Genomic DNA, 12,571 nt, shown 5'->3' on the forward strand with positions numbered 1-12,571 from the left:
AAAAAAAAAAAAAAAAATTGCCTGAAATAATTATGGATATTTTGTCCACCTTATTCCAAGCCCCCATGAGGCCTTGCGTGAATTAGGGGTGAGACTTCCAGTATGAACCAGAACTGGCATTTGTTTACATGTTAACTAATCGCACTTATCCACTTTCTATGAGGGTTAGAGATGTAAACAGCAGCTGTCACGGCTCAAACGAGACATTACAATCCTGTTGTCTACAAATGCAGAGAGGCGGGAAGACAACATGAAGTGGCCTAAGATAACATACATGGACGGTGAGGCAATGAACAATCTGAAAAGCTCTGGGGAGCATAAGGACCTGCACAGTAATAAAGTCGGTCTCGTTCTGCTAAAAGACGACTTTGGATGCAACTTATTTGCCTTAAGGCAGACGTAGAGGCCAGCAGAAGTAATTGGACTGGATTTATATAGCGCTTTTCCATCTGCATCAGATGCTGAAAGTGCTTTACAGTTATGCCTCACATTCACACAAACACTGATATCAGGGTGCTGCCATGCAAGGTGCTCACTACACACTGGGAGCAACTTGGGGATTAAGGACCTTGCCCAAGGGCCCTTAGTGATTTTCCAGTCAGACTGGGGCTTGAACTGAGGATCCTCTGGTCTCAAGCCCAGTGCTTAACCACTAGATTAGACCATCACCTCTCCCAGAAGTAGAGTCCCTGATCACTGAGCCTGGGTTTGAGTGTCAGCATTAGGTGAAATACATATGTATTGCAGGTCAAGTCAGAGCTCCAGGTGGGTAAATTTAGTTAACTGTGATGTTTGGAACTGAACAATATTCATATCACTCAGGTTCCATGTTTGAGCACAATAAAAATTACATTTTAAATTAAAAATGTTGGCAATTACGGCCTTACATTTGCCCAATGCTGCAACAGTATGATTTACACAAGATCGCTCCTTTTCGTTACAATTTCTGTCTTTCAGGCATATCACTATCAAGATAATTACCAAAGTGCACTTAACACAAACCAGATTTTTACCATCTGTACATCATAATTCTGTTGCTTTCTAGTGAAACGCATACAGTTTTGTCAGAATTGTACTTTACATTGTATTCTCTACTGCAGTGATTCTCAACCGGGGTGCCGTGATCGATCGTCAGGGGTGCCGTGGGCAATTATCAAATATCACCGTTATCGGGTGTATGTGCTGTAATAGTAATAGTGTGGCAGATGTAATGCTCTTTTATTCCAGTAGATGGCAGCAAAGCGCTGTACTAGAGTATAATAGACATACTTGCGCACATAGCGTTGTGCGTCTCCATGGTTACGGGTTGCTGACTACAGCGTGAATCTCAGCTGCTCACAGAGCATGGCTCCTCTGGGTAAGGAGAAACCGCGTTGGATGTGGAGGTGTGCGGGGAAGGCGGCCTCACCTCCGTTGATGTCACCGTGGTCAGACTTGGGCCTTCTCGCTCACAACTGGGTTCGCTGAAGGTAGCCTCTGCGCTCCGTGAATATTAGAGTGGCAGATTATTGTGAATAAAAGTGTCCACGTCTAAAAAAAAAAACACTTGAGATTAGGGCTGTCACAATTATTACAATATTCGTCAATCGCGATTATTTTTCATATTCGCGATTACCGTGAATTATTTATTTTATCCACAAAGCATAAAACGACTCAGAATCTGACGTCATTGTGCTGCAGCCTCCGTTTGGAGCTGTCGGTGTGTGTGTGTGTCTGTGTGCGTGTGTGTGTGCGCGGAGTCAACATGAAGCTGCCTTTACTTCTCTCTGAACTTTCTCTAAAGGTGTGATTCTGCCGTTACCGTCCTGTTCACACCATGTGCGCGTCGTATGCTGAATTTATGAGATCATGAGATGAAATAAACGGTCAAATATCTTTAAAAACATATTAAAAAAAATGAGAATATATGAATGAACTGAACCACAAAAAAAACAAAAACAAAACCCTGACATGGAGAAGCTGTGGTGATGTTCAGATGCACAGATCACAAAAAGCAGGTGAGAACTTTAACAGCTGTTATTTTCCAAAGGTATGTATTTGTTCAGTATGGGCTTAATGCAGTGTTTAAGCACAAAACGTGACTGATGAGGAGAAACAATTTCAGAAATGCAACAGAAACGACCACAATTCAGAAAAAGTTGGGACTGTATGTAAAATGAAGATAAAAATAAAAATGTTGCACTATTCCCAGTTTCTCCACTCACAGAAGCCAAACGTTCTTCCAGAGTTGTGTAATTATACTACAATAGTAGAATATAAAGAAGGGAAAAAAGAAAAAAAATAGAAAATATATTCATCAATCGCAATTATTTGTCTGACAATTAATCATCTCCAGAAATTCCTAATCGTGACAGCCCTACTTTAGATCAGAGCGCAAAATGCTTGAGGATTTTCGAAATGCAGTGTTTTCTGTATCGATTTTCTATTGCGATAATTGGGTTTTGCGCAAAACCAGAGGTACTAGAATTACAATATTATTTTGATTGGTGGTGTGCCACAGGATTTTGTAAATATAAAAAGGGTGCCGCGGCTCAAAAAAGGTTGAAAATCACTGCTCTACTGTATCCTTCACAAACAGTAAGCGTAATTGTTAGACTTGACATATACTAATAATGTGAGGTCATCAACATACCCAATTGCCCCATGAAAGTGACTGCCAACCCAACAGCCGGCACCTTTCTTCTCTAACCTGGAGAGTAACTCATCTTTGTACATAACACTGGGGATATAACGCCACCTTGCCTAATACCATTGATAGTGCCAACATTGTCAGATACATGACCTCTCCAGTGCATGTGCAAACTTTCTAACAAATCAAGCATGGCTCTTACTATAATTGGATGCAAGTATCTTATCTCTCACAAGGCAGAATAACTTACCATACTGCACCTTATTGTGTGCAGCTAATTGCTTAGCATCATTTTCTGAGAAATGTGGCAAATTACTTATTTTAAAAAGGTTTCTAGCTTACAGTTATCAAGGGTGTCTTCTGAATTACACTAGTGTTCAGAATAATCTTCAGCCCCAACCAGTCCCAGCAGAAGACTGCCCCTCCCTGAGCCTGGTTCTGCTGGAGGTTTCTTCCTGTTAAAAGGGAGTTTTTCCTTCCCACTGTAGCCAAGTGCTTGCTCACAGGGGGTCGTTTTGACCGTTGGGGTTTTACATAATTATTGTATGGCCTTGCCTTACAATATAAAGCACCTTGGGGCAACTGTTTGTTGTGATTAGGCGCTATATAAAAAAATTGATTGATTGAATTGATTGATTAATAATAGTAGTGCTATGTGACTAAAAAGATTAATCCAGATTTTGGCAAACAGGGTACCAGTTAGTTCAGTAGATTCTCACAAATCCAACAAGACCAAGCATTCATGATGTGCACACTCTTAAGGCTATGAAATTGGGCTATTAGTAAAAAAAAAAAAAAAAAGTAGAAAAGGGGATGTTCACAATAATAGTAGCATCTGCTGTTGATGCTACAAACTCAAAACTATTATGTTCAAACTGCTTTTTTTTTTTTTAGCAATCCTGTGAATCACTAAACTAGTATTTAGTTGTATAACCACAGTTTTTCATGATTTCTTCACATCTGCGAGGCATTAAATTTGTTGGTTTGGATCTTGCTCGATTACTCGTTTTTGCTCATTTACTAGTGTGCTTGGGGTCATTGTCTTGTTGAAACACCAATTTCAAGGGCATGTCCTCTTCAGAATAAGGCAACATGACCTCTTCAAGTATTTTGACATATCCAAACTGATCCATGATACCTGGTATGCGATATATAGGCCCAACACCATAGTAGGAGAAACATGCCCATATCATGATGCTTGCACCACCATGCTTCACTGTCTTCCCTGGAACTGTGGCTTGAAGTCAGTTTGGGGGTCGTCTCACAAACTGTCTGTGGCCCTTGGGTCCAAAAAGAACAATTTTACTCTCATCAGTCCACAAACTATTCCTCCATTTCGCTTTAGGCCAGTTGATGTGTTCTTTGGCAAATTGTAACCTCTTCTGCACATGTTTTTATTTAACAGAGGGACTTTGTGGGGGATTCTTGCAAATAAATTAGCTTCACACAGGCATCTTCTAAGTGTCACAGCACTTACAGGTAACTCCAGACTGTCTTTGATCATCCTGGAGTTGATCAGTGGGTGAGCCTTTGCCATTCTGGTTATTCTTCTATCCATTTTGATGGTTGTTTTCCATTTTCTTCCACGCGTCTCTGTTTTTTTTTTTTTTTGTCCATTTTAAAGCATTGGAGATCATTGTATATTAACAGCCTATAATTTTTTGCACCTGCGTATAAGTTTTCCCCTCTCTAATCAACTTTTTAATCAAACTATGCTGTTCTTCTGAACAATGTCTTGAACGTCCCATTTTCCTCAGGCTTTCAAAGAGAAAAGCATATTCAACAGGTGCTGGCTTCATCCTTGAATAGGGGACACCTGATTCACACCTGTTTGTTCCACAAAATTGACGAACTCACTGACTGAATGCCACACTATTATTATTGTGAACACCCCCTTGTCTACTGTTTTTTAGTAATAGCCCAATTTCATAGCCTTAAGAGTGTGCATATCATGAATGCTTAGTCTTGTTGGATTTGTGAGAATCTACTGAATCTACTGGTACCTTGTTTCCCATGTAACAATAAGAAATATACTCAAAACCTGGATTAATCTTTTTAGTCACATAGCACTACTATTATTCTGAACACTACTGTACATGCTGATAACTGCTGGTAATCTCATTCACATAAAATCTTTGGAAGATTGCCTTGCATCAGTGAGAAGGTGGATGTCAAGTAACTTCCTATTTAGAAATTCTGATAAGACTGAAATGATGGTTCTTGGTCCAACGAGGTATTGGTATCAATTTCATCAGTTAGCGCTTAGCTTAGGTTTGTGTGTTATACATCATACGGACAAAGTGAGGAATCTTGGGGTAATTTTCGATCCTACGTTGTCTTTTGACCTCCACATTAGCGACATTACAAGGACTGTTTTCTTACATTTGCAAAATATGGCGAAGCTTCATAGCGTAGTTCAAAATTAGAAGTATTCCACTTTGCATGGCGTGATGCTATCTTAGACTATAAGCATGCACTACTGGCTATAAAGTGGACCGATTACTCTGATTTGATCAACAAAAACAAGCATAACTCAAACACGGTGGCAACACTTATTCATGGACAACCAACTGTAAGTTGCTCTCCTTTTAAAGCACAAAATTTCTTGGATTACTTCAAGAACAAAATAGAAGACATTAGGTTAAGCATATCCCAGCATACCTCAACCCAGCCACTACACCCTGCTATTGAGGTGGGTGCCATTACTGAGGTATTACCTAGATGTACAGAATTTGATAGTATCTCACTAGGCGTGCTGATGAAACTCAGAATGCCTACAAAAAGAACAACCTGCTTATTTGATCCAATACCAACAAAACTGTTTAAGGACCTGTCACCCACTCTTGGACTAACATGGCTGGAAATGATTAATCTCTCATTAATTTCTGGATCTGTTCCTAAATGTTTCAAATCTGCAGTGATTAAACCATTACTTTAAAAAGTCTAATTTTGACCCTTGTGTATTAAAAAACTATAGGCCGATATCAAATCTGTCACTTTGGTCTAAAATTCTGGAAAAAGTGGTGTCACGGCAGCTCGTGGACCACTTTAATGAGAATAATCTTTTTGAGCCACTGCAGTCTGCATTTAGAAAATATTTCACAGAGACATCTCTCAATAAAGAAGTGAATGATCTTCTGCTAACATTTGGACACCACAAGGGTACTGGTGCTGTTAGATTTCAGTGCTGTGTTTGATACTGTGGATCATCATATTCTACTCAGTAGGCTGGAGAATCATTTTGGGATTACTGGGAGTGCCCTTGCGTGGTTGACGTCATACCTGACCAGTCGTTCTCACTGTGTTATATACAATAACACTATCAATCAATCAATCAACTTTTTTCTTATATAGCGCCAAATCACAACAAACAGTTGCCCCAAGGCGCTCCATATTGCAAGGCAAGGCCATACAATAATTAGGAAAAACCCCAACGGTCAAAACGACCCCCTATGAGCAAGCACTTGGCCACAGTGGGAAGGAAAAACTCCCTTTTAACAGGAAGAAACCTCCAGCAGAACCAGGCTCAGGGAGGGGCAGTCTTCTGCTGAGACTGGTTGGGGCTGAGGGAAAGAACCAGGAAAAAGACATGCCGAGAAGGGGGGCAGAGATCGATCACTAATGATTAAATGCAGAGTGATGCATACAGAGCAAAAAGAGAAAGAAACAGTGCATCATGGGAACCCCCCCACAGTCTACGTCTAAAGCAACATAACCAAGGGATGGTCCAGGGTCACCCGATCCAGCCCTAACTATAAGCCTTAGCGAAAAGGAAAGTTTTAAGCCTAATCTTAAAAGTAGAGAGGGTATCTGTCTCCCTGATCTGAATTGGGAGCTGGTTCCACAGGAGAGGAGCCTGAAAGCTGAAGGCTCTGCCTCCCATTCTACTCTTACAAACCCTAGGAACTACAAGTAAGCCTGCAGTCTGAGAGCGAAGCGCTCTAATGGGGTAATATGGTACTACGAGGTCCCTAAGATAAGATGGGACCTGATTATTCAAAACCTTATAAGTAAGAAGAAGAATTTTAAATTCTATTCTAGAATTAACAGGAAGCCAATGAAGAGAGGCCAACACGGGTGAGATATGCTCTCTCCTGCTAGTCCCCGTCAATACTCTAGCTGCAGCATTCTGAACCAACTGAAGGCTTTTTAGGGAACTTTTAGGACAACCTGATAATAATGAATTACAATAGTCCAGCCTAGAGGAAATAAATGCATGAATTAGTTTTTCAGCATCACTCTGAGACAAGACCTTTCTGATTTTAGAGATATTGCGTAAATGCAAAAAGGCAGTCCTACATATTTGTTTAATATGCGCTTTGAATGACATATCCTGATCAAAAATAACTCCAAGATTTCTCACAGTATTACTAGAGATCAGGGAAATGCCATCCAGAGTAACGATCTGGTTAGACACCATGCTTCTAAGACACTACCTCTAACCTTAGGGACATTTGCGTTCCACAGGGGTCTGTCTTAGGCGCCCTGTGATCTCCCTTTTTATAGCACCCCTTGGGCACATATTGTGCCATTTTGGGATTACTTTTCATTGCTATGCTGATGATACTCAGTTATACATGCCGATAACTGCTGGTAATCTCATCCATATAAAATCCTCAGAAGATTGCCTTGCATCAGTGAGAAGCTGGATGTCTAGCAACTTCCTAATTTTAAACTCTGATTAGACTGAAATGATGGTTCTTGGTCCAGTGAGACATAGGCATCAATTTGACCACCTAACGCTTAGCCTAGGCTCATGCGTCTTATACCACACTGACAAAGTGAGGAAGCTTGGGGTCATTTTTTATCTTAAGTTGTCCTTTGACCTCCACATTAGAGATATTATGAGGACTGCTTTCTTCCACCTGTGAAATATAGTGAAGATTTGTCCCATCCTGTCTATTACAGAATATGACTGACCATATTAACCCTCTGCAGTCGACTGACACACCTCTGTGTCACAATTCACATGACCTAATTAAGCAGACATAGCACACAATCCGCTCCACTCTGAGTCTCTGTTTGAACGCGTGTAAGAACGTGTGGAATTCAACCTGTACACTTTTTAAAGTTTGTAAAGAGGCCAAGTATAACTTGAATTATGATTAATAATTTATGCAATTTTTTGCTGGATAATATGCTCATATTTGCCATGCGTTTTGGAGATACCCGCAGCATTTCCTCATTCTGCTGGAGAGAGAGGGGTGGGAAGAAACACGACTCCCTCATCTTCTGCAGGAGAAAGGGGTGTGAAGAAACACGAGTGCTACTTTACCATTGGTGGAAAACTGAGGAGCGAACTAATCAAAATCACCAACTCTACATGGGTTTGATGACAACACACAGATCCCATGTGGCTGCATGCGTGTGTGTGTGTGTGTGTGTGTGTGTGCGCGCACGCGTTTTGCAAAAGGAAATTTTCTTCCTTCTCTCTCTGCTATGGAACCTGGGAGAGGTCACTTAAAATGATTTTTTTTTTTTTTTCTGGCTCTGATCATTTGTGCAGACATTTTCCTTTAACTGAGCCCTCAAATTAATAAAATCTGTGCACGTTTTCCTTTTTCTCTGGCAATGATAATTTGTGAGAACTTTTTCCTTTATTTAAGCCCTCAAATTAATAAAACATGAGCACATTATAGGCCAAAACTGATCTCTCAAAATATGTATTTCATGCTCACATTAAGTCATTTTGACAATTTCTGACAAATGTCTCCTGCTTGTTCACCAAAAGCAGATAATTGAATAAAATGATTTTTTTCTGTAGTCTGACTTGTCGTGAGTTTCAATCTTCAAACTATTGTTTCACTCCTTAAAAAAGTTTGAATTTCTTTTATGGAGAAATTTCTGGGATTAATCCAACATCACTACACTTCAACAGCACGAAGCTCGGCGTTTGAAGCACATAACACAGCCCAGCCACTCACTTATGGTGTCAAGTTGTTTAATAATTTAAACATCAAAAGCACCTCCGGACATAATTTTAACAAGCTCTAAGAAACTTCAACCACAGCAGCAGCATAACGCATTGCAATCTACAGAATAAGGAAACATTTATTTATAAGTACATTTTACCCAGAATACATTGCATTGGTCCAACTTTAAGTTGGACGCGAATAATATACTCACTGCCTGGTTGTTAGACGTTAACCAAGATGGCGGAGCTCTGGCAATAGCCAGCCAATGAGCGGATCGTACGGTCCTCCATCGAGTCAGTAAATAGAAATTGATGGTATGGCCTCTGAAAATGAAGGGACTGTGGAAAATGTCTGCAACTCCTTAAAAGTTAATCCAAAGTTTCTGTGAAGTCCTTGAAATGAAATCACTCCATCACTTCATTCATAAGTAAATAAATAAATAAAGGCTTTTGAGTTTAGGTTGGTAGTGAATTTATTTGTCTTTCCATCACCAAAATTGACCACAATCGTTTGCTCATCAATATAAAGACCAATGTTGGCAGAACCCAATAAATTTAGGTATTGATCAGTATGTGGATATGGACTGATTTTTTACATTTTCATCACATTTACAATAACAAGATCATCAACGTTAATTTTAGGCAATCAAGTCGTAACATTTAATTCATAAGCATCATAATTAATCTGAACTGTAACCCAGCCCATTTATTTCTTATGGTGTTAATCTCCACAATATAGACCCAGCCCATTCATTATGTCCTCTGTAGGGGACCAAAAATTTAAATTGAAAGATACCTTTTTCCCTCAGTTCTCAGGAGGATATGCATGGTATGTATGCCATTTAGAAACAAGCAAGAAAGCTGGAGCTTAATAATTACCCCACAAATGATTAAACCCTGTCAAGAATAGACACATTTGTTTTGATATTCTGAAATAAAGCATGTTGGACTTAGGTACAGGTCTGTATTATGATGAGTGCCCTTCCTTAAAACCCATAATCAATGGTTGTCTTCTGATAACTATGTCAGAGCCCATCATTAGGCCGCACTTCTTTATAGTTCTTGACCAGTTGAGAAATCCTGATGATTCTGATGTTGTCTGGTTTATGATCATAGTCGGACCACAGATACTCAGGAGACAGCACCTTGGTTGGTTTGTTGTGTAACAAGTACCTGCATGGCAAACACACATACAAACATACATGCATTTACTTTCTCTGAAACATGAGAAATCCAAATCTTCCAGTGATATTAGAAAATAAATCTACTTTAGGGCCCCTTCACACATATGAGGTCTGTGAGAAACTATCCGACCTTTTTATTTTTTTCAAAAACTATATGGATTTGAATCATGTGCGCTTGCATCAGACAAGCTTGAACATTCGTGCGCATGCGTGAGTTTTTTCACGCCTGTCGGTTGCGTCATTTGCCTGTGGGCAGGCTTTGAGTGAGCACTGGTCCACCCCCCTCGTCGGATTTTTATTGTTTAGGAATGGCGGAGCGACTGCCGCTTTGTTCCATGAAATTTTTTTAGAAACTCTGCCAGACAGCCAGATGGAAACCATTTGGAAGATTCAGATGGCTTTTGATGAAGATTCTATTGGTATCACACGGATTAAGGACTATTAAAACTGGATTAAAAACGGCCCACGGCGGCGGAGGGCGCCCCGCGCCCCGAGCCGCCATCAACAGGCTGGAATGAGCAGATCACTTCCGAATTTAAGGCTCTGTTGATGCAGGACGTTGTGTGACTAGTAGAGAAGTTTCAGAAGAGGTCGGGATCAGCACTTTATCGGTACATTCCACTGTTAAAGGAGATTTTGTAATGAAAGATGTGCGGACGGATTCGCGCGTCGGGACGCAGCCGCTCATGGCGCTGGACAAACAACACCTCAACGACCACCAGGTCGGATACTTTTCTAACAGACCTTGTAACACTTAATTGGGCGTAAGAAGCAGAAACCGGCTGAAAATCTGCAAACAAAAATGAAATGGGGACCCGCGAAACATTCCACCTGCTGTAGGGAGGGCCACATGCACGAATACAGTGTGAGCATGTGGAAAGTTGTGCACACAGCAGCGAAGCAAACAAACAAATAAATAAATAAATGCCACAATTTATAATACTTAATTCCTGTTATAAAGAGTGGACTTAGCCTCCGCGTAGACGTACACCAGGAAGTAATGAAATGATGTGGATGACTATGCTAGTATGACTGGCATAGTATCTTACTATGCTTTTAACCCTTTTAAATTCATCTTATTAGTAAGGACAGCGGGCCGCAGCCTCAACTTCAACTGAAGTCTGGGTGTTTTAGTGAAGCTTATGGCTAGTGGCCTCACCTTAGTATCTCTTCTGTTTTTCTTGTTGCAAATTCTGATAAATTATACTATTTATTTATATTTGTTGTCTTTCTGATGGCTGATTTTGTTTTTTTCTCTCTGTTTGAGGTGCGGCTCCATCCAGAGATGGGAATGGTGTTGTCTTCTGCAAGACTCATGTCTTGTACACCAGCATGGACTCTCAGAATTTTCCCCAAATTTCTTGTATATTCATATTCATATTGTAAATTGTGTTGGCAGCATGGCCCACGAAGAGGACCACTCCTTTGAGTCTGGTCTGCTTGAGGTTTCTTCCTCAAATCATCAGAGGGAGTTTTTCCTTACCACTGTCACCTGTGTGCTTGCTCTAGGGGTTGGTAAGGTTTGACCTTACTTGTGTGAAGCACCTGGAGGCAACTTTGTTGTGATTTGGCGCTATATAGGGGAGGTAATGGTCTAGTGGTTAAAGCGCTGGGTTCGAGACCAGAAGATCTTTGGTTCAAATCCCAGCCTGACTGGAAAATCACTAAGGGCACTTGGGCAAGGTCCCTAATCCCCTAGTTGCTCCTGGTGTGTAGTGAGTGCCTTGTATGGCAGCACCCTCACATCAGGGTGAATATGAGGCATTATTTGTAAAGCACTTTGAGCGTCTGATGAAGATGAAAAAAGTGCTATATAAATGCAGCCCATTTACCATTTTATCATTTATAAATTTAAAATTACTGTTCAATTTCAATTCATCTCATGAAGACATCAGCCGGGCTCTCATCTCATGAACAGTTGGCTCCTGTGTCATGAACACATGAGCCGGCATGGCATGTCCAGTGTGCAGTGGTCCACCGGTGACCGTGTTGCAAATGTGATATGTGTTTTAATTATTCTAATGTGGGGAAATACCGCAGATACACACGCCTCGCGGTGATTTTCTGCATGGCACAATATTCACCAGTGTTGTGGTGCGCTGACATGGCGGTCAGCTGAAGCAATATGTGTTTTAATTTATTTCCACATGAGGACAGCATGCCGATGTCCACGCCTCATGGTGAAGTTATGTTAGGTCATATTCTAGAAACCACTATAGGTGTTGTCCAGTTGTGACTTGCGAGCACAGACATCTGAAGAGCTGCAGATCGCAGGGACCTTTGTCTGAGGATCTCGTCAGCTCACAGATAAAAAGGCTCACTCTCTGTTCCTTTGTTTTGTGATTTTTATTTTATGTATGTATTATTTTTCATCCTGCATCTGTCTGATGTCTGTGTTTTTAATTTGACACCTTGCGTGCACGGTCAGGTCCAGCTGGCAGGCACCGTATGTCCACAGCAAAGCGATCATACATGAATGAGTTCACGCCTTTATCCTTATTTGTTTTATTTAATTTCTACTTTGTCATGTAAACTACAGTTTATGTGATTGAAATGACATCAGCCTGCCCAGCCGGCTCAATTTCGCACCGTGCTGTGCGACCAGACCCTGACCTGTCCTCATGTGATCGTGTCTGTATGTAATTATTAGCATGTCATGACAGCATGAGCGCCCGCCCACACACGTGCATTGCATGTTCACCAGCTGAGTTTCAGTACACAGTAGTCGGCTGTTCCTGTAGCGCACTCAGCCACAGCTGAGAATGTTGAATTCATGGTGTGTGTGTGTGTGTGTGTGTGTGTGTGTGTGTGTGTGTGTGTGTGTGTGTGTGTGTGTGTGTGTGT

At 40.9% G+C, this 12,571-nt stretch overlaps 1 protein-coding gene across 1 annotated transcript in view; it reads right to left on the reverse strand.

Annotated features, from left to right (window-relative positions):
* Positions 1-9,059: 9,059 nt before the first annotated feature.
* Positions 9,060-12,571, reverse strand: part of LOC117526478 (globoside alpha-1,3-N-acetylgalactosaminyltransferase 1-like) — a 61,464-nt gene continuing 57,952 nt past the window's right edge. Inside the window, exon 11 of the mRNA XM_034188551.1 lies at positions 9,060-9,716. Coding sequence (XP_034044442.1) covers positions 9,569-9,716 — 148 coding nt within the window. The 3' untranslated portion in view covers positions 9,060-9,568. The remainder of the gene's footprint in view (positions 9,717-12,571) is intronic.

Source organism: Thalassophryne amazonica, chromosome 2, assembly GCF_902500255.1.
Source record: "Thalassophryne amazonica chromosome 2, fThaAma1.1, whole genome shotgun sequence".
Taxonomy (NCBI): Eukaryota; Metazoa; Chordata; class Actinopteri; order Batrachoidiformes; family Batrachoididae; genus Thalassophryne; species Thalassophryne amazonica.